We start from the raw sequence: 26669 nt of genomic DNA, 5'->3' as shown, positions 1-26669 counted from the left end.
TGTGTGGTACACAGAGCTGGCATTCCTGATGGCAATGGCAACAGCACTTCCAACTGCATACACTGGCCAGAGCTGTTGAGGAAGGAGTGTGTAGGTGGTGCAGGCAATTGAACATGGGCATTAGGAGTGCTTGCAAGCTGGAGAAGCACACACAAACAGATAGGTGCATGCAGGTGTGAGGGTGGAAAGAGAGGACCCTGGGAATGTATGAAAAAGTTGCAGACCTCCCACTTTCCACCCCCATTTTGGCTCAGCATGAGTTTCAGAGAGATTTTTCTGAAAACAAAGTTACTTCAGAAGAAGAGGCAGGTTTGGGGGAGTGCCCTGAAAGTGACGCCACAGGAAAAAGTGGAGTTTTGGTTTTGGTGGAGTTTTGGTTCAGTGTGCCCTGGAAGTGACATCACTTGGCTCTTGACCTGGAAGTGACACCACAGGAAATGACATAAGTCTCCTGGCTCCACCCCCGAATTTTAGTTGGCCATGAAGGAGAAGTGTAAAAATAAATGGGCCATGGGAAAGAAAAGTTTGGGAAACCCTGATATAGAAGATGAAAATAATTCTTTTTTTCTGGAGGAGCCACGGGCTGGATTCAGCCCCAGCTTGTGCTAGAGAACTTTGACTCATGGGGGAGGGGGGCAGTCCACGAACCTTCTCCCTATCTGCACCAGATCCCACAGTATTTCCAACTTCTCCAGAACCTCGGAAAAGTAAAGCATGAAAAACTCTTCTAGGAACAGAATTATTTGAATGTTTTCAGTGACTACTCATTTCACAACAGGTACGAGCTACTTGATTATACTTTGCACGCATACTGTGTTCACACATAAATATTTATCATTGGGTCTCTTGTTATCTATTCTCTCATTAATGGATGAGTTACAGAATGTGTGAACTGAATGATTAATTTGAGATGGCTATTCTGCACATGGATGGAGTGGTAATAGCTTCCCATCTACTAATATCATGAGACAACAGACAGGGATAAAACCATGAGAACTTTTGAGCATTGTCCACTGTGGAGTGAGTTGTGTCAAAGAGAAATCAGATTCTTCTTGCAGGGCCCCTGTGACTGAGAAAGCTGCATGACAGACAGGGGAATGACAGGTGCAACTGCCCCCTCTCCTGCATCGCCGTTCTGCATAATGCTCGCACTTGAACTCTGGAAGGCAGAAGAGTCTTTCTACAATGAAAATGTGACACTCCCAACCAAAGAACCACTGTGTTTGTTTCCTTCTAGTCACTGCTGCAGCAGTAGGTCTTGTTTATGCTCTGCATGGCTCTGGAGGTGGGAAACATTCTATCCTTGGTGCATTTTGAATGGCTGCTTGGTTGCCTGTGGGGAAAGTGATGATTCATGGGTACCAGCTGAAACAGTCCTCTGATTAAAGGCTCATTAGAGGTTCTTGAGTTAGAAGGAAAGAGCATTATCACCAAGCTGCTTCCCAAGCCTCCATGTTGGCTGAGTCATCTTTAGGTGATACGATGTAGCCATCAAAATAATTCTCACTCATCTGCTGTAGACAAGTAGATTAATATTCTGTCTCCAGCTGCTGTTTGTTCCACTTTATGTGTCCCTGGCTCATAACAGTACAGAACTGTTAGGCCAATAAACATTTGTTCTTTCTTGTTTTTTTTCTTGCAGAACACGAAGGATGGAAGAGTTGCAGAGGTCTTTCATTAAACCATGGTCTCTGCTTCTATAGTGTGCTTCCTCCACAACTTGCCTGTTCCTCACAGTCTCATTGTAGAACAGATCTGGGATTCCTTGTGGGAGATGGTGTCTGAAGTCCTCAGCCACCGGACCTGTAAATGTTCTAAGATGACCAATATTACTCATCCTCCTTTCATTTATTTTTGTTTTCTCTGGTTGTTGTGTTGTGCTTGCTTGTGCAAACCACTCCGTCATCAAAGTTCACATTATCATTTGTGAACTCCCAGTTCTTTAACTATGAGATGGAGAATGATGTAGCCTCAAGCCACATCATCCTGACATATGAGTTCTGTGCTGAGGCTTATGCACTTCTGATGGTTCGCCATGATTGGTTGCAGAGTTAGTTGGAATCCTGGCCTTCTCTGGGGTTCTTAATTTACATCAGTGGGAGTGTCCTAAGTAATACCTCTTTGGCAAGATTTTGTTTTCCAGAGAGGGATAAAGAAAAGGAAGAAGAAGATGATGATGATATTGGATTTATATCCCGCTTTATACTCTGAATCTCAGCGTGGTTACAATCTCCTTTACCGCCCCCCCCACCACAACAGACACCCTGTGAGGTAGGTGGGCCTGAGAGAGCTCTCCCAGAAGCTGCCCTTTCAAGGACAACTCCTACGAGAGCTATGGCTGACCCAAGGCCATTCCAGCAGCTGCAAGTGGAGGAGTGGGGAATCAAACCCATTTCTCCCAGTTAAGAGTCCATGCACTTAACCACTACACCAAACTGGCTCTCACAACAAGCACCGGAGTCTAACTTCTATTCCTCCCTTTCCATGCCCTCAGCTCCACCCAGATTTCAGCTTTATAATGGCAGACTATACTTAGAATTAGCAAAGTCCCACCTGGAGGCTGGCATCCCTAATCCCCATATACTGTGCAATATATTCCACATAAGAAGACGAGACAAGACATCAAAAAGTAGAGCAAGTGGATAAAGTGTGGAGTTCTGATGAGCAAGGTCTGATTTCCAGAATAAGGGTCCAAATAGCAAATAAAGCCAAGGGAAAAGCAGTGAAGCAGCATGTGTTATGTGCAGAGTGGCTCCCCCATAATTGTGCTCTGGATCCAGACAGACTGCACATAAGGTTGTACACCAGGGGTGGCCAAACTTGCTTAACCTAAGAGCCACAAAGAATAAACATCAGATGTTTGAGAGCTGCAAGATGGAAGGAAGGAAGGTGGAAAGAAAGCAGGTAGGTGGGGGAGGTGGAGGTGGAAATAAAGCATCTTTAAATGCATTCTCCAAGCTGCTAGCCAATGGGGTGGAGGTGGGGTTTCTGAGAGCCACACAATATGTGTGAAAGAGCCACATGTGGCTCCCGAACCACAGTCTGGCCACCCCTGTTGTACACATTCAGATCATGCAAAGTAGAGCATCAAACTTCTGAGTATATATATAATTTGGAGACAGATTCTGGCTCCAGTTATAGGACAAGGGACAAGTTCAAAACAAAAGATTTCTTTCTTCCAGGCATGGAAAGAGTTGGCCAGGTGGACAGATAGGTATGCCACCTGATTGGCTGAAGGGATGGAAAAGAGAGGTCCAGGATCCTGAAACCACTTCCAAATAAAGGAAGAGAGGGAAGGTCTCCAGGTTGTGGAGTGTTTGAAGGAAGTCTTGCTTACAGGCAGTTCAAATCAAACCAAATTAGATCAATCTCAATTGAGAAGTTTATAGTGAGAAATGTTAATGTGGGATTAGCTCTTTCTATAGCACAGTGCTACTAAGGCACGATCCCCTTGTGGCTTAAGTGCCATGATTAATTGCTGAGAAGCCTTGCTTAATGGTCTGAAAACTAGGTACAGACTAAGGCTCAAGTTCTGTCTGGAGCCGCTATCATTATCCTCAGTGAAAATGATGAGATTAGGAGTGGTCCTACTCGCTCTTCCAGCTCTCATGCCTTTGTCTGTTACTTAGTGCCACAGAAATAAGTTTCTGGCCATTTCTAAGACAAAGAGGAACAACCCCAATATCAAAGTGGCGGGGGAAAGAAAGGCAAACCAAAATGGAGGCAGCTGGGTGACACAGTAGGATGACACTATGACCGATTTCTCACTCAGCTTACCCTGCGGTCAAGTTCCTCTTCTCTGCAAAGCGTCCGTCAGACTTCCCACCATCTGCGCCAGAGTTACAGGAAGTGTCGCAGCTTTCGTGCAGCAAACGGAAACCACTAAAAAAACAGTTTCCATTTGCTGCACGAAAGCCACGACATTTCCTGTAATTCCGGCGCAGATAGTGGGAAATCCAACAGACGCTGCGCAGAGAAGAGGAACGTGACTGCGGGGTAAGCTGAGTGCAAAATCGGTCTATGGTATATTATTATGACCAGGGCTTTTTTTGAGCAGGAACGCACAGGAACACAGTTCCGGTTTGCTTGGCATGATGGCTGTGTGGCCTAATATGCAAATGAGACCTTGCTGGACTTTTTCTACAAAAAGCCCTGTATTAAACAATGGTGATGTCAGGGAGTGTGGCCTAATATGCAAATGAGTTCCTGCTGGGCTTTTTCTATAAGAAAAGCCCTGATTATGACTGATTTCATAAGAAAAGCCCTGATTATGACTGATTTCATAATATAAGAAGTGTGGGGAAGCGAAGAAGGAAAGCCGGTGGCAAATTACAAGTGGAGCTAAATATTGAATTTTAGGAAAGATTCTCCCAAAATTTGGGGATATATCTAACTATATTCCTAGCAGCTTGCTAGAAGAAAAGGACAATTATGTTATTATCCTCTTCAGCACATCTGGGGGTGATGGTGCTCCCATTGAATAAGTTATCAGATATAAACAAGATTGTTAAGGATTAAATGAAATACTGTGCATGTCTCTTAGAAATAAAGACCCCTTCAGGCCATCAGTGAACTGGGTTTGTTAAATGATGAGAGCACAGCAATAGGAGGAACAGATGGCGTGTACAGATTGTCCTCTGGATGACATAATTAATGCAAAATTGAGACAATTTTGTCTTTATAAATACAACCTGAACATTTGGGCAAGGCAAGTGTTAAACCATGGCATTGAAACGGAGGCAGGTCACTTATGAAAGATTTGTAAACATGGTTCCCAGTTGTGGCTTGTTAATGTTAAGGCCTAGTACAGGTCCTACTCTCACCAAAACAAGCCCATCATTAATTGGGAGATCTCAGCTTTCAACTAAAAGAATCACAATAAAAGATGACATGCTACATCTTCCACATTCAAACAGAAATGGTGCCTTGAATAATAGTTTATATGTCACAAGTTTGCCACTGAAAATATCTCTTCTGCAGAACACTGTCATAAAACATGGACTTTATTTATTTCGCATATGAAGAGTTGATCTCCTCTGCATCTAGAGGTCTAGAAATGCCACCTCTGATGAAATAAGAAAGGCTCTGATACACAGACCCAACAGTTTTATAGTGGCTTAACTCTGAATCTGCACATTTATCAGTCTGGCATAATTTGACTCATTAACAGTCTATGATTCAATTTTCTTTCAATAAAAACCACAGAAAAATAAATTGCTTGCCCTTTCTGGTAATATTTAAATGTCACATATTCATCACTGAAACTAGGATAGGGAAGGTGATGTTTCCTCAGGCTTGGAAACATTTTCAGTCTTGTATGACAGTTGGAAGTCTAGGCACTCCAGTTAAGTATGAACAGGATCTTTTTGGTGTAGTGGTTAAGTGCATAGTCTTATCTGGGAGAACCAGGTTTGATACCCCACTCCTCCACTTGCAGCTGTTGGAATGGCCTTGGGTCAGCCATAGCTCTTGCAAGAGTTGTCCTTGAAAGGGCAGCTGTTGTAAGAGCTCTCTCAGCCCCGCACATCTCACAGTGTGTCTGTTGTGGTGGTGGTGGGGAGGTAAAGGAGATTGTGACTGCTCTGAGACTCTGAGATTCAGAGTATACGGCGGGATATAAATCCAATATCATCTTCTTTGGCATAAATTACTGACACACAGAGATCTACAGATTTTCAAAACTGCCCCCTTACCTATATCACTGCATATGTTCTGTTGCATCCTGCACAGATACTGGCCTCATATTGGTGATCTTAGTGTAGCAATTTCTCAGCTCGTAGTGAACATACTTGATTATGATATAAGTAGGGTAAATAGAAGACAGGCTGTGATCTGCTGCTGGGAAACTGGCAAATTTCCGATGGACCAACTAGTACCTGCTGCTTGCCCTGATTCTTTCAAAGAATGCCAGAGCAGAAGGGCTTCATCTAAGGGCCATACTGGATGATACATTCTTCATCAGTAAGGTTTCCATGACCTGATTCATAGAATGTATTATCTAGTTTGGCACTAGTCCACCAAGTGAGAGTGTATATTCAGGGTCAATTAACATTGATTAGTTAAGCCTTAAAACTATTACAATATCCTGAGTGGTTCATTGTTCAAATTTATGAAGAAAATCAGTTTATTACCAGGATTCTTGTTTATAAAAAGCAAATCGCTCAGGATTGTAGTTATCATATCCCTGGGTTATAGTACCCAGACAGTATGGTAGTGGGTGGACTATCAGAGTTGGGCTGGATGGTTCTGGGTTCAAATACCCATTCAGCCATAAACTTTATTGGATGGCTATAGGCAAGTCATTATCCTACAACCCTACCAATCAGCTCAGCAAAGTTTGAAGTCTTTCTCCAGCCAATTTTTACTCTTAAAATTACAGTTGCACAATGTTACCTCAACTACCCAATCTGTATCCTTCAGTACTGGAAAACCCAAATCTGAGAGAGGATAGAAAAGCAATTCAGTACTCACTCAGTTCAAGTACTAGGTGACAAGGACCAGAGCATCACATGTGCTTTAATTCTTGCCAATGCCTTTAAAAAAATAGATTTGAATGTACTTGCTTTAATCTTATTAGTGATTATTTTTGATTCTCAAAATGAGGATTCTGGGCCCAAACTCCACAAACTCAGGATTTGCTGAGCCCTTTCTGGGCCCAAATTCCTCCAAAGTTTGAGCAGGCTTGGAATGGTCTTGGTTCTATTGTCAGCATCATCACTTCCCAATCCCACCCTAACTTATTTGGCATTTGCAATGCATATGGCTGGTCTGCAGTAAACCTTAAAATTCTATTGTGGTGGCGTTCCAGGTGCTGGGAACTCTGGGAAATGTTTCTAGGACTCCTGACATTCTACTATGATATCAGGAGACCTGGCAACAATATTTCCCAGGGTTCCTGATACTCAGATGCTGCTGTACACAGTAGTGTATTTGGCATAAGGAGTTCTGGGAAAATGCCATTTTCAGAGCTATAAAATTCTTGCCACGAACATTTCCTGGGTCCCTGGTCCCTGTGTAACTAGGCTTTTCATTCATTAAGATTCTTCTAATTGTTGCAAAGCACATTTTGAGGGCAAAGGAAGGGACTGAGAAGCTGGAAAGAATTCACAGGGAGCTGGGGGAAGAATTCAGATACCTTCATATACCTAATGAAGTCACTGGCTGTGCAACAAGGTCAAATCGGGTTTGAAGTAGAATAATCAAGTATCCATTATTTGGAAGGGAGATTAGGTGTTTTGCCTACGTTCACTGGAAACAGAACTAGCAAAGGGCTCACCCACCACAATCCATGCTTTTCTCCCCTATGCAATCAACCAATCACAACTGCATCTAAGATGTTAGACTGTAACATGGAAGGGAGGTGTCTTTTCTTTTTTGTAAAGTGCCAATATTGTCCATTGGCACATGAAGGACTCACAACATTTAGCAAAAAAAAAAAGCAATTTTTTTGTAACTTGTCACTGAGTATAAACACATCTTCTATGGCAGGGGTGGCCAACGGTAGCCATTGGCCATACTGGCTGGGGCTGATGGGAGTTGCAGGCAAAAAACATCTGGAGAGCTACCGCTGGACACCACTGTCTATGGGCATACCGTCATTGTATCTGATGGAGTGAGCTCTGATTCACAAAACCTCATGCTGGAATCAAATATGTTAGTTTTTTAAGGTGCCACTTGACCCCTGCTTAATTTTGCTGCAATGGGCTTATACATAAACTCCTCTGGATTTAATAGACAAACTGTATGTGTGTCAGTAAAAATAATATTATGAAATTAAATATTCACACTACAATTATGAATGAACCCATCAGATTGTGAACAGACAGAGACGCCAAAGCGACAGTACCCAGTTCGCTCGCTTCAGATAAAGTCAAATCAGGGAACTACTTACTTCAGTAGAACTTCTCTTAAAATAACTGCTTATGGATTTCCAGAAGTATTTCTACTCTAGAAGAGGCAACAATGATAATCTGATAAAATGCAAATTGTTACGGCTGAGTTGAGAATACTCACCACACCTACCATTATCCTTCTGGGCCGGCTCAGCGCAAAAAGGTCCAGCCACCGGAAACCCACGTCATCCGCTTACCTCAAGCCATCGTTTGTCTCTTCGTCGGAAGAGAGCAAGCCATTGCAGACATTTCCAAAGGAATGGCTGGGTTTCAACTTGGCATCCTCGCGATCTGGAGTTGCCTCCCGTTTTTTCCTCCGACCAAAAAACTTCTTAAATGGCTGGAATTTGTTTGACTTTTTCTTGTCTGCAGATAACAAGACAAGCATGCACAAAAAGAGCTGATCAATGCTGGACCTCAGAGCAAAAGGCAGTTTGGTTAAGCACTCGCCAAGGAAAAATGAGGCCAAAGAGCAGGAAGCCTAAACAGACGCTGTGCTTAGAATTTCAATTGTACGGCTGCTGCTTTCTGCCTGTAGTGACAAAGCACAACTAAAACCATTAAAACATCTGCTCTCTAGTTCTATTCACACTCCATTGTCAGAGCAGGCTAATTTTTTAGAAGGGACAAAAATGAATTGCAAGCGCCAAAACATGGTGCTATGCATCCACAGTGGGATTAATCTTTTTTAAGGGTTTTGTGCAATGCACGTCTTTATCCTCATTGTGCTAAAGGAAGGGCATCTGCAGCAGACGCTAGACGTCACTGTGTGGAGAGCAAAACTGCAAATGACTTTACGATGTATTATTTACATAGTGCTATCAGTGTGTGTGATTCTTTGTAAGCAAACAAAGAGGTTAGTTACAACGATGGGATAGGACGGGCAGTGCTGGGTTTGCCAGAGATGTTAATTCAAGGTTTGTTCTCCTGAGTCATCATCAGACTTCAAGGTTGCACCTGAGCATCTTGTTTTTAGTCTCATATCCCATGGCAACCGTTTTCTAGTCACATATGCAGGCATTGTGGTTTATATGAAACCCATTACTATAAGATAGCAACATCTTGGTGAAAAAAGAACCAACATATAGTTAGGGAGGCAGGAATCTTATACACATCAGTGTCCAGATGTCCCACTGAATTAAATGAGATCTATTCCCAAGAAAGGCTACATAGAATGAGAGCCTGATTAATATTTAACTCATTCCAGACTTTGACTTAAAACCCAATGGCTTCATTCATTTATTGATTTAGTACATTTTTATATTGCCCCTTCTCCAAGAAACTAAGATGTGCATCCTTTCCCTTTTGCCATTTTATATCTCCATGTGAGGTAGGCTAGTCCAAGAGAGAATGACTGTCTTAAAATCACCCAGCAAACTTCATCCCAGTGTGGGTCTCCCAGATCCTAATCTGGCACATTAACTGCTATACAATACTGGATCTCAATCCTGACATCTCAGAGGGGACTGTAGCTCAGTGGTAGAGCATCTGCTTGGCATGCAGAAGGTCCCAGGTTCAATCCCTGGCATTTCTAGTTTAAAGATCTGGCAATAGATGATGTGAAAGACCCCTGCCTGAGACCCTGAAGAGCTGTTGCCAGTCTGAGTAGACAATACTGACTTTAATGGACCATGGGTGTGATTCAGTATACGGCAGCTTCACGTGATCATGTGACTGAGGGAATGTGAGCAGCCAATGGCTCCTTGGTCCTTATTCAGTTCCAAATATGGTCCTTATTATTAGATACCAACTGGGGAGGCGCATACCAAGGAAGTGAAGTCGGACAAGAAGATCATTTTCTCAGGAAGATAACTAAGACAAGAGGAAATACATAGACAAAATGCTCCGTGGTAACAGAGTCAGTTCATCTGACCTCAAATCAACCTGCCATAAACATCACATGTGCCAAGACATAACTATCCTTGAAGAAGACACACCTTCAGAAATACTGGCAGAATTTGCCTAAAATGGGATGTACAAGAGATGTAGAATTATTTATATATGTGTGATGGTTATCATCTCTGTAGTTTTTCTATTTCCTGCTCTTAGTCCAAAATCATACACTATTCACATATGCAACCCAGCAGCTAAACACTAATGTGATAGTTCACCACCTCTGCACTCCTTCCCACGAGTTACCATCTCTGGCTTGGGGAATTCTTGGAGATTTGGAAGTGGATCCTGGGAAGGGCAAAGTTTGGGGAAGGAGTTCATTAGGGATGTGATCAATGTTCCCTCTAAGCTGCAGAGTCTTGTGAGCAAAAATTCTACTTTGTGAGCGACTGGCATTGAAGTTGTGAGCTACTGTATAAATTATTGTGCTCTGGGGTCATCCTTCCTGAGCTAAGACAAAAATGTGTGAGCTGGAGGCTAATAATCTGTGAGCTAGCTCATGCTAACTCAGCTTAGAGGGAACACTGGATGTGATGGTACACAGCCCTCCCTCCCAAAAGGAACTGATCTCTGTGGCCCCACCAGGAGGTTGGTATACCCAACAGGTCACAGAACTGTGCATACCTAAACCTTTCCCCCCCTGTCCCTTGAACTTCTCAATATTCAGTGTCTATGAGCATGTAATAACACTTCAGTAGCTCAGATCTAGGGATGCCAGCCTCCAGGTGGGAGGGAGGGAGGGAGGGAGGGAGAGAAAGAAAGAAAGAAAGAAAGAAAGAAAGAAAGAAAGAAAGAAAGAAAGAAAGAAAGAAAGAAAGAAAGAAAGAAAGAAAGAAAGAAAGAAAGAAAGAAAGAAAGAAAGAAAGAAAGAAAGAAAGAAAGAAAGAAAGAAAGAAAGAAAGAAAGAAAGAAAGAAAGCACACACACCCTTCTTTGCCACCCAGGCCTCCCGGGAAAATCTCCCCAAAAGAACATACTGCGAGGCACATGAAAGCTCATACCTTAAAGAACACTTCATGGGTCTAAAGTGCCAGTGGATGCTAGCTTTTCTCTCAAACACTGGGAGTGGGGGAGAAGGAAGGAGAGGCAGCCCAGCTTCTCTCTGCACAACACAGAGATGGGGCAGGGCTAGCTTTGGCTTTTCTGGTGACTCGGTAGTGAAGCTTCCGTGGCCCGGTACCGGGTCACGACCATGCAAATGGGAAACACTGCTTTATGCCATTGCTCCCTACTGAAGTCCCTGTCCTCCCCAGGCTCCATTCCCAAATCTCCAGTTTTCCAACATCGGTCTGGCAACCCTGCCCCTCCCCATTCCCTAGTGGTGGCCAGGGGAGACCTGGCAATCCTATCCTTGACTAGGGTTGGCAACTCCAAGTTAGTAAATTCTTGGAAATATGAGGGCACATACTGGGGATGGCAGAGTTTGGTGAGAGCAGGAAGCTCTGCTTGGATGTGATGTCATAAAGTTTACTCTCTGAAACTGCCAGAGTCTTCTCTCAGAAAGTGATCTCTGTAAAATGGAGACCAGTTGTAACTCTTTGGAAGTTGGCAATCCTACTCCTGACTCCCCAGTTGTCCCATAAATAGCACCTGCATACTGACCTCTACTGCCTGTAGAAATCTTTAAACTGCCTTGAGGATCCCCTGCATTATCCACTCTGTGGGCACAACTAGACAATATGGAGTCCTCAGTGAAACCCTTGTTTGGGGTGGGCGGATCAAAGCCCCCAAAAGCAGGGTAAACCCCAGTAGGACTGCCAAGACCCTAGTCTCGGTGGGGATTCCCCCATCCTGGGAGGTTCCCAACCCGCCGGCCCACATTGGGCCAGTGGGGGGAACCTCCCCTGACGTCGCCAGTGCGATGATGTCACCTCATCGCGCCGATGATGGTTTTCCCAGATGCTCTAGCCATTTGGGAGGGGAAACTCTATGGCACAATAGGTACCATATAGTTTTCCCCTCCCAAATAGCTAGAGCGTCTGGGGGAAACCATAGAGTTTTCCTGGAATCACCTAGAGCGGTCGCCGTGTGATGTCACCGACGCAATGACATCACTTCTGGGTGACGTCATCGTGCTGCATGTGAACCAGCCAGAATTCCCCACCGGGGGCTTAAAGGTACTTGGCTACCCTAAACCCCAGTGGGATCTGGTTGCTGGCAACTCCAATATAAGGTCATAGAACCCACCCTTCAAGTAGCCATTTTCTCCAGGGGCCCTGATCTCTACAGTCTGGAAATCATTTGCAAAAGCAGAAGGCAACCCTACATTCTGACACAGGAGTCCTCTTGCTTTAACAATACTGTGAGAGTCTGCTTGGAACTCCATTGTTGGGGAAGGAGAGGCTACCCATTCCCATTTTCCAGGGATTTTTCAATTAATAAATCTTTGCCAGAGCACCAAATTGCTGTGTTCTTTATTATCAAGAAGTTCTTGCCTGAAATCCTCTTTGCAGAAGCTGTAGATGATTTTTTATTCAGCAATAATAAACCTCCTTAATCTACTATCTGCTTGAGAGTCATCTTGAAGCTTTCTGAGGATTTTGTTTAACCTTCTGATAAGAATCCTGCTTATTTAACAAGAGCCTTCTTGTTGACATAGAGTTTTGCCAAAGCAGCTGTTTCCTTCAGGGGAACTGATCTCTGTAGTCTGGAGAGCAGTTGTAATTCTGGGAATACTCCAGACCCCACCTGGAGGGTGAGTAAGGTGCATAAGGTGCTACATGAGTAAGGAGCTACATGGTACACAGGTTTTCTAAAACTACCACGGCAACCTTCATTAAATTTTTAAAACTGGGATTGTATAAAATCAATTGGGGGGGGGGGGGGGAGGGTGTTTGGTGGTGGTGATTTTTTTTCTACAAGGATCAACAAGTAGAAACAAATACACCACCATCTCCCTCCCCCACAAAAGTCCACTATCATTGAATGCTGTTACATATGGAAAACGTCATTTAATGACATTCAATCTGGAAACAGAAATAAGAAACTAGATTTCTAATCCATCATCATATCACTAAAGCCAAACGGCAACATAAAGGGATTGGTTTCACAACAGATTGCAACTGATTTGCCTCCGATATAGCATTACTAAAATACCAGGAACTAATTAAGGAGTGTCATCAAAGCCCATCTCCCTTCAGAATGGCTAGCAAGAATTCTATTAAAAACTCTGCATAAATTGATTTCTCCCAGGAGAAGGATTTAGCTGAAATATTTTTAGAAATACATTTTTATAAATGAATTCAAATGTTGGATAGGAATAGATTTTGCAGGTACCTGAAAAGACTGTCAGATAAAAAAAACAAAATGCAAATATAGTTTCCTCCTAAGATGAGCATCACTTAGCTGACTCACAGGTTACTCCTGCAAGCTTATTTCAAATAATATCTTGCCTAAGGTGACTTACATTTTAAGTTATCCACATGCCCACAGACACATACACCAGAGCAGCCATTAAGGAAGAGGGAGGAAAGCAGACACCTTCCTTCCTTAATTGCCAGACCCCCCCGGCCATTGGTGGGGAAAGGGGGGGAGCGACAGGGTTGCCAGATCCAGGTTGGGAAACTCTTGGAAAATTTGGGGATGGCTCCTGGGGAGGATGGGGGCCTCAGTGGATTGGAATCCCACAGAATCTCCAAAATAGTCTGGAGATCAGCTGTAATTCCGAGGGATCCCCAAGTTGAGGCTATCATTTCTAGAGTGTGGTCATCACTTAGAATCAGGACCTTTTTTGAGCAGGAACATACTGGAATGCAGTTCTGACTGGCTTGGGTGTGGCCTAATATGCAAATGAGTTCCTGCTGGGCTTTTTCTACAAAAAAGCTCTGTGTGGAAACAATGGTGACAACTGGGGTGTGGCCTAATACGCAAATAGGTTCCTGCTGGGCTTTTTTTTTTTTACAAAAAAAAGCCCTGCTTAGAATCAACTATATGCTTGATTTTATGAGGCATGTAAAGAAATCACAGCAAATGTTCTAAAAATCCAGTGCTTTCCTGCAACTTAATCATTAATATATCTAAACACTGACGCAACTTTGAACCTTGCAGTTAAGTCTTTTTACTGCTCCACCACTTGGCAGGAATACATAGACATTCACCTTCCCATATCTTGATAGGCTATTAGGTTGTGTGTCAGTTATCCCCAAAAGTCCTACCAGGATGTGTCAGTCATCCCCAAATGTCCTTGTGGTTTTGGCCTCATGCACATCCAAGTGATTGCCAGTCAATCAGAGACCACAGAACTCCAATGGATGAGAGGGATAAGCCAGTCCGATATTTCTCAGACAGGAAATTTCAAGGCTCTGGTAAGAGGATAAAGTTAAGAGTCCAGTGGCACCTTTAAGATCAACAAAGTTTTACGGTTGGTTTTAAAAATGCCACTGGACTCTATTCTATTGCTTCAGACCAGTACAGCTACCTACCTCGATCTATCTGGATAAGAGGGTCAGCTTAGCCAGATTTTCATTTGGCTTTTAGTTAGTATTTGGGGTCAGTTTAAGAAAGAAAGCTTAAGTGAAATAAATTAGCAGACTGTTAAGGGCCCAACATTCCTAATTTACAGGTTCTTTATGTGTTAAAATAGCAACCCTCAACCTGTGGACTCAAGGATCCTGTCTGTTAAGGTTGTAGGTTCCAGTGAAACCTTGTAAGCTGAGGTAACCTGTCTAGAGAAATCTCCCTTCAGGGGTTTTTAGTTTACCTGAAATAAGACTATCAAGTAGTTACTCTTACTGCGGAAAAGTTTGTAATCTTGGGGGGTGAAGTTGAAAGCCAGTTTTACTTTATATATTGAAGCCAATATATAATATTTATCCTATGAAATACTTTTTAGTTAAACCTTTGTGATCCATCTCCATCTGCATCTTGTCTCTCATCAGATATCTTGGGCAAAGTGATTTCTGTTTACTTCACAAATAATAACAGCCTCAGTCTAGGAGATTTACAAATAATAGACACTTAGGGAGCATGTAGCTACACACTACCAATCCTTTAATCAAAGCCCCCTTCTTATTTGATTGTGGGAGGTTGGGGTTTAAAGAATCTATAGGATAGGCCAGAGTGGGGGTTGGATATTCTTCAGTCCCATGGACAATTAGAATTTTCTTTTTTCTAGAGCTGCAACAATTGCCAACCTCCAGGTGAGGCCTGGAGATTTCCTAAAATTACAACTGATGTCTGTTTGGTGTAGTCGTTAGGAGCGCAGATTCTAATCTGGGAGAACCAAATTTGATTCCCCACTCTTCCACATGCACCTGCTAAGTGACCTTGAGTCAGTCATAGTTCTTGAAAGAGCTGCTCTCTCACGAGCAGTTCTAGAAAGAGCTCTTTTAGCCACACCTACCTCATAAGGTGTCTGTTGCAAGCGAAGGACTGGGTATAAATCCAATCTCTTCTTCTCTTTTTCTTCTTCTCCAGACTACACAGATTAGTCCCTTGGAGAAAATGGCTGCTTTGCAGGGTGGACTCCATGGTGTTATACCCCACTGAGAGGTTCCTTCCCTCCCCAAACTCCATCCTCTCCACACTCTATTCCCAAATTTCCAGGAATTTCTCAACCTGGAGCTGGCAACCCCATTGTGCTACCTTTTGATAGCTGGTCATTAGTATTTGCCTCCTAATTGTTGAGGGGAAAACTGGAGTTGTCGGCTTTTCAGCTGCTGTTGGATAAGGCTCAAAGAGCTGTTTCTGGTTCCAACTCAACGTTCAGCATTTTTGGGATGGGATTCACTCTCACAAGTCAATCTCTTCTGAAGTTATCTGCCTTTAAAGATACCTTAATGCCTCCCCCAAATCATCATTAACTGAAACCAATGCCCCTTCTAAGCTGTGAGGTCTTGTGAGCAAATATTCTACTGGCATTAAAGTTGTGAGCTAATGCATAAATTAGTTTGCTCTGGGGCCATTTTTCCTGAACTAAGAAAAAAATGTGTGAGCTGGAAACTAAACAACTGTAAGCTATCTCACACTAACTCAGCTAGAGGGAACATGGACTGAAACTCTAGGACCTTTCCAGGACAACAGAAGGGGCAGGAATATTACTACTGAGGAAGTAGTAGATGAAGGGCTGGATTAGACATGCACAAGTGGGGACCTGCAAGAAGCTTGCGGAGAGGGTACATCCTTTCCCCACCTTTGGTTCCTCCCCTCTTCCTCCTTTTCTAATAGTCTTCCCCTTCTTTCTCCCCTCCCCTTATCTGCCAACCAACCCCCATTTCACTCCTTTCCCCTTATCTGTCAATCTACCCCATCTCTTTTGCCCCTTCTTTTCTCCACCAGTCTATCTAACCCTTCCTGCTCTCCCCACCCCTGGCACTTCACTCACCCTCACCACTGCAGCTGTCTCCACTCCACCTACCCACCACCCTTGCTGCTCTCCCTAACTACCCCACCTTTCATACTCCACTACCCCCCCACCCTTACAGGAAGCTCTCCCTATCTACCCCCGCCCTTGAAGCCCTGCCCACTTACCCTCTACCCCTGGCACTCCACTGATCCGCCCCCTTTGAGGTTCTTCCTTTCTATCTCCCATCCTTGGCATTCACTGAACCCCCACCCTTGCTCTCTCCCCACCTACCCCCCCCACCCTAGGCACTCTACTACCCTCTACACTTGACATACACTCATCTCCACCCTTGCTGCTCTCCCCACCTACCCCCCACCCTTGGCACTCCTATCATCCCCACCTTTGGAGCTCTTCTTATCTAGCTCCACCCTTGGCCCTCCACTACCTCCCCATCCTTTCCATTCACCCTCCCCACCCTTGCTGCTCTCCCCACCAGTAGGTGGATGGTAGGCTGCTGGCTTGGTGGAGGAGGAGGAAGCTGCAGGAGGGAGAATCCCATTCCCCCCCCCCCAATCTTCTGCTGTGGCTACTGGGCTCAGTCCAGCTCCCAGGCTGCTATGCTTCCAACACTGGACCCAGAACAGCTCCCAGGGTGTCATGTCACCCCCAGGCCCAGCACACAGCTCTCAGGCTACCGTACTGCCACTGCCTGGCACAGCATGGCTCCTGGGCTACTGCTGCTCCACCACTGGGCCCATGTAGAATGCATTTCATTTCATCCATTCTTCTTTGAACCATGAGGGGCTCAGCAATCTGGTGATGAATGTATTGCCCATATAAACCTTATTCTTTGCTTATGGAACTTAACAAATATAACATATTTCAGATGCCACTGCTTCAAAAGGACATTTTTTTTAAAAAAAAAGTAATTACCAGATTGAGGTTCTTCAGTTCATAAACAGCGTCAGATCCACAATAGAGAAGCCAGCAACATGCTTCCCTCTCTGGGATTTTCAAGAACAGACACAAGAGGAAAAGCCGGTGGGGGGGGGGGGGGTTCCTTTCACATGACCCAGATCTTCCATGGTGTGAGGAAGAAATACCCTCATCATAGCAAAAGGGGCCCAAATTTGTATAGGTTACACACCATATATGATTATCTAGGTAAGAACTTCAAATAAAAACTGAGACCAATGCATACAACTTGCACTAACATAATAGGAAAATGAACAGCTCACAAAGATCAAAACAGACTTACCAGAAACAATGTTTGATTCATATAGTTTCCATTAAGTGTTTCCCACTTTAGAGCTAAGTGAATAAGAGCTGAAGGTTAGCTTCATTTATCCACTGGGGGGAAAGGTATTGAAAATTCTCCAGCATGGCCTTAGAGGCACAGAAGAACTAGCTCCAGGGAGCCTTTAATACTCTCATCCTCATAAATTCCAGTAGTAAATTGTTAGCTTGATTTTAAAAAGTTATTCACATTTGACAGAAGAGTGGGGCTGTTTGTAATGCTAACATCCTCTCACATTGTAACATCTCTTTACTCACATCAAAGAGCCACACACACACAAATATAAATCTCATGGAGGGGTTCTACCCTGCCTGCTATATGTTATATCCATTTAATCTCCACTGACCTGCCCTACACTGATTTAATACCTAAAGGGATGTTTAATCTTCTGGTTAAAGATACACTATATAAAAAACATACTTGCCCAACAATATATTATGTACCTGTGGAGCTGCAGGGTGAAAAGGCAGGGTATGCAGCTACATGGTACTTGAATGTTCATATGTGGGCACTGACATGAATGTGCACGACAGACAGGACACATTCATCCACCCTTTCATCAAATTAGCTTGTGGAAATCCAAGAAGGTCACTAAACCCTGAAGAAGTCCTACACTGGCAACTCAAGCTCACAAAACGCAAGCTCAAAAGCTAAAAACAGGGATTACATGGGGCCAGCAATTTAGCAGGGACAACAACAGAGACGAGAACAGAGTTAGAGTCCAGTGGCACCTTTAAGACCAACAAAGTTTGATTCTGGGTATAAGCTTTCATCTGCACACAAAAGCTTGTGCCCAGAATTAAACTTTGTTGGTCTTAAAGGTGCCACTGGACTCACACTTTTTTCTGTTGTTTCAGACCAACACAGCTACCCACCTGAATATAAAAACAAGGACTGTCTTTGATAAATAAGGACAGCTGAAATATGTGGCCTTCCTAGAATTCTATACATCATTTAATAAATGAAACATTTTATCAATGCTAGTTTGCAGGAGTACTTTAATATAATTCTGAAAGAAACCCTGGTTCTTCCAATTTTAATTTAATTTTTTAAAAAGATTTTACATATTCAATTGTAAACTGGTCTCTCTCATTAAAATTCCCCCTGATTCCACGACCTCCTGCACCGAGAATGAATCCTGACTGTCATCCCCACACTTTCTGCACCAAATGTTATTTTTAATGTTCCACCTGTTTCCATGTTTTTATTTGTGGTGGTAGGATTTTAGTAAAATGAAAAAAGGCTTGTAAATATATGCTTCTACCCATTATGTAAAGTAATTAAATGATTAACAAACAAATGTATTTATCCTCCCTTGAAGCAACTATTGCTCTGGGGAGATGCAGAGAGAGCAGCAAATGGGCCGGAAGGATTTGGGTGCAACAATCCCATTCCCAAAGAGTTCAAGGAAAGGTCCCCTGTGCAAGCAGCAGTCATTTCTGACTCTGGGGTGACGTTACTTTCACAACATTTTCACGGCAGACTTTTTACGGGGTGGTTTGCCATTGCCTTTCCCAGTCATCTACACTTTCCCCGCAGCAAGCTGGGGACTCATTTTACCGACCTCAGAAGGATGGATAGCTGAGTCAACCTCGAGCCAGCTACCTGAAAACCCAGCTTCCACCGGGGATCGAACTCAGGTTGTGAGCAGAGCTTAGGACTGCAGTACTGCAGCTTTAACACTCTGCGCTACGGGGCTCTTCAAAGAGTTCAAAGCAAAGACTAAAAAAACTGAGATAAACCATGCTAGTGAAACCATTATTTTATTATAGCATTTGATCCTACCAAATCTGCATGCATATATCATATCCCAGATATTTTTATCAGTGCCATCTGAATCAGAGTTGCACCCAGGACTGCCAACCTCCAAGCTGAGCTAGAATTACAACTGATCTCCAGCCTGGAATAAACAAAGATCAATTCCCCTGGAATAAAATGGCAGCTTTAGCCTCCCAACCCTGCTGACCTCCCTTTCCTTTCCAAACTCTACCCTCACCAGGCACCCCCCCCCCCAAATCTCCCCATTGCTCTCAGATCCCATCTAATGTAGGCATAGGCTTAGGTGAAGGCAGCATGGCTAGAGTAGCTACAGCTACCATGAATCATTTGTTTTTAATGGGAAAGTAGAGCATTGGATTTTTTATTTATTTTTAGCAGGAATGCAATTCTGGCTGGCTTGGCATCAGGGGGTGTGGCCTAATATGCAAATGAGTTCCAGCTGGGCCTTTTCTTTTTAAAAAAGGCCTTGTCCATGACCATTTTGTTTATTTCAAAGTTAGGGAAATGCCCAGTGCTTATGATGTCTGGAGCATTGTAGGACGAAAGGCCAATCCACTATAGGCCCTCAGGGTGGCAGACCTGGGGCCCCTGTTCCCCACCAACACAATGGGGGGAAATAGAAGGGGTTCTTTGGCATCACATCAACATGCAAGATAATTCCCAGCACCATCACAGAACACCCCTGCTGGCCTGTGAGTTTCAGTCTGCACAACCCAAGAACGCCCATGTCAAACTGAATGGGAACTCTGCTGCAAGCCTAGTAAATGTAAAATCAGAGAATGCAGCCAAAATACAACCAAAGAACCTAAAACAATATAAAACCCAAGAATCCACTGCAAAAAGCAAATGACACGAAGCAACCCGAGCAAAGAACACAACTTTATAACATCAAGAAAAACCATTTAAAAGGGCATGGCCTAATACAAATCAAATTGGCAAGCCAATATCAAGCCTGAGAAGAAACACAAGCATTCTGAGGTGGGGTGGGGCGGGGGAGGGGAATAGTTGTGGGAGCCTTCAGACACTGGCTCTGAATACTCTGTCAACCCTGAATATTTCCAGGATTTTTTGGGACCCATTTACAAGTGCCCTGGAGAACCCTGGATACCATTTGGGAGACCCAAAGGTATTTTGGGGATACATATTCAGCTTGATTTTATCTAAGCGCAGATCCCTACTTCACTTCTCACTGGGTATCTATGCCGCCACCAGCTGGTCACTTAGAGTATCTCCCAATGAGTCAGCCAGCACTCGCAGTACTTGATCTACGTCGCCATCTACAGGCTCAGCCTAGTACCTGTGTCTCCCTCTGATTAGCTATCACAGGGATGACTTAGCACACTTGCACTCTCTAGAGATCTAGAAAAGCATAGACCAACAGTATGCTTTCCCTTTGTGCTTTTAGTAGGATTATGTGATTATGGAGAACAAACTTCCAACATTCAGAATAAGAGATCTGCATTGTATGTATCTTTACTTTGTATCCTTGCTCAGTCAGTTGCTGCAGAATAATAAATGTGAACATTTTCATTTAAATAAATATTTTTGTACCATAGCTCTCAATGAGACTCACTGAGACCAAGCACTACCTTGGTTTACATCACATGTGAAGGGGGATAGGCAATCTTTTCAATAATACATTGACTGAGAAGACAGCCGTGCAGAATTTTTCCCCCCGGTTATCCAGCTGCAATTTCAAACAGAGACAGAGTTACGCTAGCCCAGTCCTGAGGCAAGCTGAAGGCTCTGCTTTGGGGAGTGAATTGGAAGAGAAGGAGAGGCAGAAAATGTTCCCTAAAATACACCCTGTTGTTTGAGCCTTATCACTAGTTTGTGTGATCTCAGCAGGGATTCTAAATACTGCTCCTGGGAAACATATTCCTTTCTCTTCTCCTGACTGACCAGATACTTTTATCCAGGTAAGAAGAAAAACAACAGGAAAGCATATTTCTCAGAAAGTCTCCATACGGAGAATATTTGGTTTAACAAACTTTCCAGCACATATTTTGGATATTCATAACATTTCCCTCCATTCAATAACCCTTTCCACAATTCATGTGTCTTTCTTGTAAATTTACTCACCTTTCAAATTCCCTGTTCTTTGACCTGAGTTATTGCAGTGAAATTTATAATCATTTTGTTTTTGTAAAATGATAAAATACCCTTTTGTATCCATTTCCAATTAACTCTCTCACACAAACCTATGTACACTTGTATCCTCACTGCACACCACACTTTCACACAACTGCTTCCCCCTTTCCCTGTTCCTTTTCCCTTTTTTACAAAATAATTAAAACCCAAAAAGAAAAGTAATGGAAAATATAACAAAAGTGGTAGTAAGTCTATACATAAGCATCTATAAAAGGTTTCCAAATATCTAAAAACATACCCATACACAAATGTTGTCTGCTGTATAATATCCCTTGGATTTAAAAAAAAAACCCAATTTTGTGTGATTGGAATGTTCATTAACATATAACAGCTTGCAGCGGAGCCAACAACTTAGAGAGCTTTCAAAATCTGCAGGATATGTCTACTAAGTTTTTTAAAAATTGATTATTTGATTACCAAAACAAACGTTTCCAAATGTTTACATGTTCTGTGCTTTGATTTGATATTTTATTATTTTTCTTTGCCCACAGTGACATTATCAAAACCTTGCTTCAGTTTCATAAATACACAAACAGGGCACAAAGCCATCTTTGCCCAGCTTGGCTTGCACAGTGAATCCTTGCTGGTACCCTTCTGGCTTCAAGACTTTAAGTCGCAGTAATTAAAATGATACTAAATGTGACTTTCCAGTCCGTGCTAATGAGCACATGTTCTGGCCTGTGCACCACCGTGTACCATTGTGTTCATTTCTGTATACATATTTTAATGTACTCTGAGCTTGTTTCCACATGCCTTCTACAACCTGCAAGGATTGTGTCAGAGCCGTATGAGGAGCTATAAACAAAAACATCTCTTACATAATGTCTTAAAACCAGTTAAGTAGTAGGAGGAAACAGACTGACAGATGAAAAAATAATCCCTTTAATTAATTAAAGCATCGAACTTTCACTCGGAATTTTTAAATTTCCCCTCCATTCAATAACCCTTTCCACAACAACCCTTTCCTCAGCTTTTACTGTCTTCAACTGGACCTGCAGCATTTAAATATGGCCATTTCATGTGTTTACTTCAGCTACAACCCAATGGGAACCCTAAGCCACTTGCATAATTTTCTCCTCCATTTTATTTTCACAATTCTATGAGAGGTAGATTAAGCTAAGAGTGTAAAACTGGCAGAGTGATGATTTAAAAGTAGGTCTCCCTGATCTTAGGCCAACTCTTACTACTAGACCACTGTTTCCCATTTGCAGGGTCAGGATCCGGTACCAGGCCACGGAAGCCTCACTACTGGGTTACAAGAAAAGCCAAAGCTAGCCCCGCCCCAGCAAAGCATGACCTCTGCTCTACTTCCTTCCTTCCACCGTCTCTCTGCTGTGCAGAGAAAAGCTAGCCTTGAAGATTGACACAGGCTGCAAAGCCTGAGCTCCATTTGGCTTACTTCCCTCCCCTGTCTCTGTGCTGTGCAGACAAAAGCTAGCCTTGAAGACTGACACAGACTGCAAGGCCTGAGCTCTGCTTGGTTCCTTCCTTCCCCTGTCTCTGTGTTGTGCAGAGAGGAGCTGGTCTGCCTCTCCTTCCTTCTCCCCCTCTCCCAGTGTTTGAGAGAAAAGCTGGCATCCACTGGCACTTTAGATCCATGAAATGTTCTTCAAGCTATGAGCTTTCATGTGCCTAGCAGTATGCTCTTTTGGGGAGATTTGGCACAATTTTACTGGTCCTGCTTTTAACAGCTGTCTGACACCAAAATTAAACTCCTCCTGTAGATATTTAAAAGGATGAAAGAAGTTCACTGGCTAAATATCTGCACAACAGGTTGTTTTTAAAGGCATGGGAAACACAGCCAGTAAAAAGCCGCAAGCCCCTCATAAATATCCTTTTTGGGATAACTGCAGAAAAGCTTGTATGAACTTTATATAACTTGAAATTAATTCATTAATTGCAGTACAATTCTCTGCTATCTTTCACAGCAATTTCCCAGTGTTTCAGTCAAGGAAAAGTACGAAAAATAGCTGTCAAAAGATTTTCTTGAAACCAAGCAAGCTTGGTTGTAGCTTGAGGAAGGGTTCCAATAGTAGCAGCTGAAGGAAGGGCCTACTAAATGTGTCAGCATATTTTGAGGTACAGCAGCTGCCAAGGCCCAGTGTGGGTGGTACACAACACTGGCATTCCTGATGGCAATGGTAACAGCACTCCTAACTGCATACACTGGCCAGTGCTGTTGAGGAAGGGGTGTGTAGGTGGTGCAGGCAATTGAACATGGGCATTAGGCGTGCTTGCAAACTGGAGAAGAACACGCAGACAGATAGGTGCATGCAGATGTGAGGGTGGAAAGAGAGGACCCTGGGAATGTATGAAAAAGTTGCAGACCACCGACTTTCCATCCCCATTTTGGCTCAGCATGAGTTTCAGAGAGATTTTTCTGAAAACAAAGTTACTTCAGAAGAAGAGGCAGGTTTGGGGGAGTGACATCACAGGAAAAGGTGGAGTTTTGGTTTTGGTGGAGTTTCGGTTCAGTGTGCCCTGGAAATGACATCACTTGGCCCTTGACCTGGAACTGACACCACAGAAAATGGCATAATTCCTGGCTCCACCTCCAGTCTCCTGGCTCCAAGCCTGAATTTTAGTTGGCCACGAAGGAGAAGTGTAAAAATAACCGGGCCACGGGAAAGAAAAGTTTGGGAAACCCTGCACTAGAATAGTCTGTTGGGCTTTTTTTTTTTTTTTTTGCATGGAATAACCATACCGTCACACACACTTGCATTTGGAGACTATATAAAGAAATCCCTCTGAAATTAAAATATGAAGTCTTACCTGCAATCCAGACAACAAAAAGAGGGGCATAGTATGATAATGCTAAGCCCCTGTTTCATGCCAATTCAGTATTTCATAACAGTAATAAAAGACCCCGCCCCACAATCACACACAGACGTGTTTGTTGCAGTCTGAAAGCACCTGCAACAACCAATCACATGACTCAATTCTCCATTCCTCTCTTCTGCAGGGCTTTTTTTTAGCAGAAACGCACAGGAATGCAGTTCCAGCTGGCTTGCCATCAGGGGGTGTAGCCTAATATGCAAATGAGTTCATATTGGGCTTTTTCTACCCCCCAAAAGCCCTGCTCTTCTGTTATGTATGTGGGTTAGTGGAACAGCTGGAGAGTGAAAGAACTGGTTTCAGATCTCAATCCCAACAGTTGGTGTTTAAGCAATGCAAGACTTGCAGCTGCTGGAATGGCCTTGGGTCAGCCATAGCTCTCTCAGAGCTCGTCCTTGAAAGGGCACCTTCTGAGAGAGCCTCTCAGCCTCACCTACCTCACAGGGTGTTTGTCATGGTGGAGGAATATAAAGGAGATTGTGAGCCACTCTGAGTGGAGGGCGGAATATAAACCCAGTGTCATCTTCTTCTTCAAAGACAAGGCCCCGACTGGCTGCCCTGCCCCAAGACTGCTGCTGCCAACAGCCTCCTGTCTCTATTCTCATTGGCTGGTCCAGAAATAGGGGCAACCCAGACTGAATTGAAATGGCTGGTGGGCAAGCTCTCTTGTCAGCTGTTGCTGCAGTTAGGGAGCCAACCATGAGAGGGCAGGAGAGAGCAATTCAAGCGGGATGAGGGGTCAACTCCAGGGCAGTGCTGGCATAGAGACCAAGCTTAGTGAACAAGAGATGGGGTGGACAGGAAAGTCACCCAAGCTGATTGTACGATGCCCTTTTGAAGACCTCTCCCCCCCCTCCACCCTCAGCTTCTCCTCTCCTTCACCAGTTGGTAGTTGGAAACTTTCACCTCTTTACTCCTTTCCACAGCACTGTTATGTTATTGCTGCTGCATGAAAGCCCTGGAAGGCTTTAGAAGGACTTTCTTCCTTCAAAAAAGTATTATGCAGATTGATGGAAGTACTAATATTTTAACTTAAAAAAAAAGTATAGCCACTGGTGGAAATATTAAATTTCCCCCTCCACAATCAGTTTCAATGCAGCCGCGGGGGTGGGGGGGAGGACACCAAAGGAACAGAAAGCTTGAGTCCAGTGGTACCTTTAAGATCAACAGAGTTTAATTCTGGGTATAAGCTTTTGCATGCATGCACACTTCATCAGGCACATGAAAGCTCATACCCAGAATTCAACTTTGCTGGTCTTAAAGGTTCCACTGGGCTCACACTTTGTCCTGTTGCTTCAAACCAACACAGCTATCCACCTGAATCTACCAAAGGAACAGTGAGATAACAGGAAGAAAAATTACACAGGAGTCAAATAATACCTTAAAGGCTAACCAAATTCATTTTAGTATATGCTTTTGTGAGTCAGAGCTTACTTTTTTAGATGCATGAAGTTTACAAGCATTGGGCCTGGTTTTATATATTGGGGTTTTATATATTGGGGTGGCAAGGGTATGTTACAAAAAGAATCACTAGAAGGGTGCATTGTCATGACTTTGCTGATAAACCCTTCCTCCAGCAAATTCCTTTCAGAATTCTACCCATGAAGTTCTTTTGCTGGAATTTGCTGGGGAAAGGAATTTGCTGGGGAAGGGTTTATTAGCAAAGTCATGACAATACACCCTTCTAGTGATTCTTTTTGTAACATACCCTTAATCTTAGGATCAGTAACAGTATGTCCTGTATCGTTAAAATATCCCCCATTGTTTTCTGAATGCTACGTTTTAAATGCCAGATGTGTGTCCAGTTATTAGTTTGCACAGGGATTCTCCAATTGGTCCAATGCAGACGGGCATTGTTGACACAAGATGGCATATATTAAGATAGAATATCACACTCATTCTACTTAATATAAGTTAAGGCACCTGTCAGGTCAATAGAGACCATGCTAGATGTGGCAAGAGTGCTATGCCAGTTGACCTCTGAAAATATAATGCTACAATGGTGTTAGAAGCCCAATAAGGCACTTTAAAGTACATGAGATATCAAGTCAATGGCATGGAAAACACTAAAGGGCAGTGCTTTGGCAGGAACGTTGTCTGGATTCTAGTGGATCTATCAGTGAACAAACTTCCAGTTATGAAGAAAAATTCTACTGCCAGGTCTCTGAAGAGGCTAGCTCATTACTGAAAGCAACCGTTCCTTTTGAGAAGCCTGTAGTTCTTGCTTTGCCACATCACAGATTGAGAGTGGGCCACACCTGTTCTGATTGGATTGTTGACTCTGGACTGAACTGAGTTTTCCATTGTGATTTGCATAGCAACATAACACACCTATTTCTTGGACTGTTGACTCTTCTGTCTACCTGATAATACACACAGATTTAGACAGATGGAGTCAGGGTAATTTCCACAAAAACTTATGCCATAATAAATGTTAATCTTTAAGTTGCCCCAAGGCTAACAAATTTATTGTTTTGAATGTAGTAGACTAATATGGCTGCCCCTGCTGGAATTTATTTTTCACTTTGGATATTTGCTA

The 26669-nt window shown here is 43.3% G+C and overlaps 1 protein-coding gene across 3 annotated transcripts in view; it reads right to left on the bottom strand.

Moving 5' to 3' along the window:
* CRACD (capping protein inhibiting regulator of actin dynamics) overlaps positions 1 to 26669 on the bottom strand; it is an 87767-nt gene that overhangs the window by 43037 nt on the left and 18061 nt on the right. For all 3 annotated transcript variants that reach the window (XM_060246394.1, XM_060246396.1, XM_060246395.1), the window contains exon 2: positions 8090 to 8258. In XM_060246394.1, the coding sequence (XP_060102377.1) occupies positions 8090 to 8258 (169 nt within the window). The remainder of the gene's footprint in view (positions 1 to 8089; positions 8259 to 26669) is intronic.

Source organism: Heteronotia binoei, chromosome 9 (genome assembly GCF_032191835.1).
Source record: "Heteronotia binoei isolate CCM8104 ecotype False Entrance Well chromosome 9, APGP_CSIRO_Hbin_v1, whole genome shotgun sequence".
Taxonomy (NCBI): domain Eukaryota; kingdom Metazoa; phylum Chordata; class Lepidosauria; order Squamata; family Gekkonidae; genus Heteronotia; species Heteronotia binoei.
Note: the sequence above shows the minus strand (reverse complement) of the source record. Positions and strands in the feature narration are given on the sequence as shown.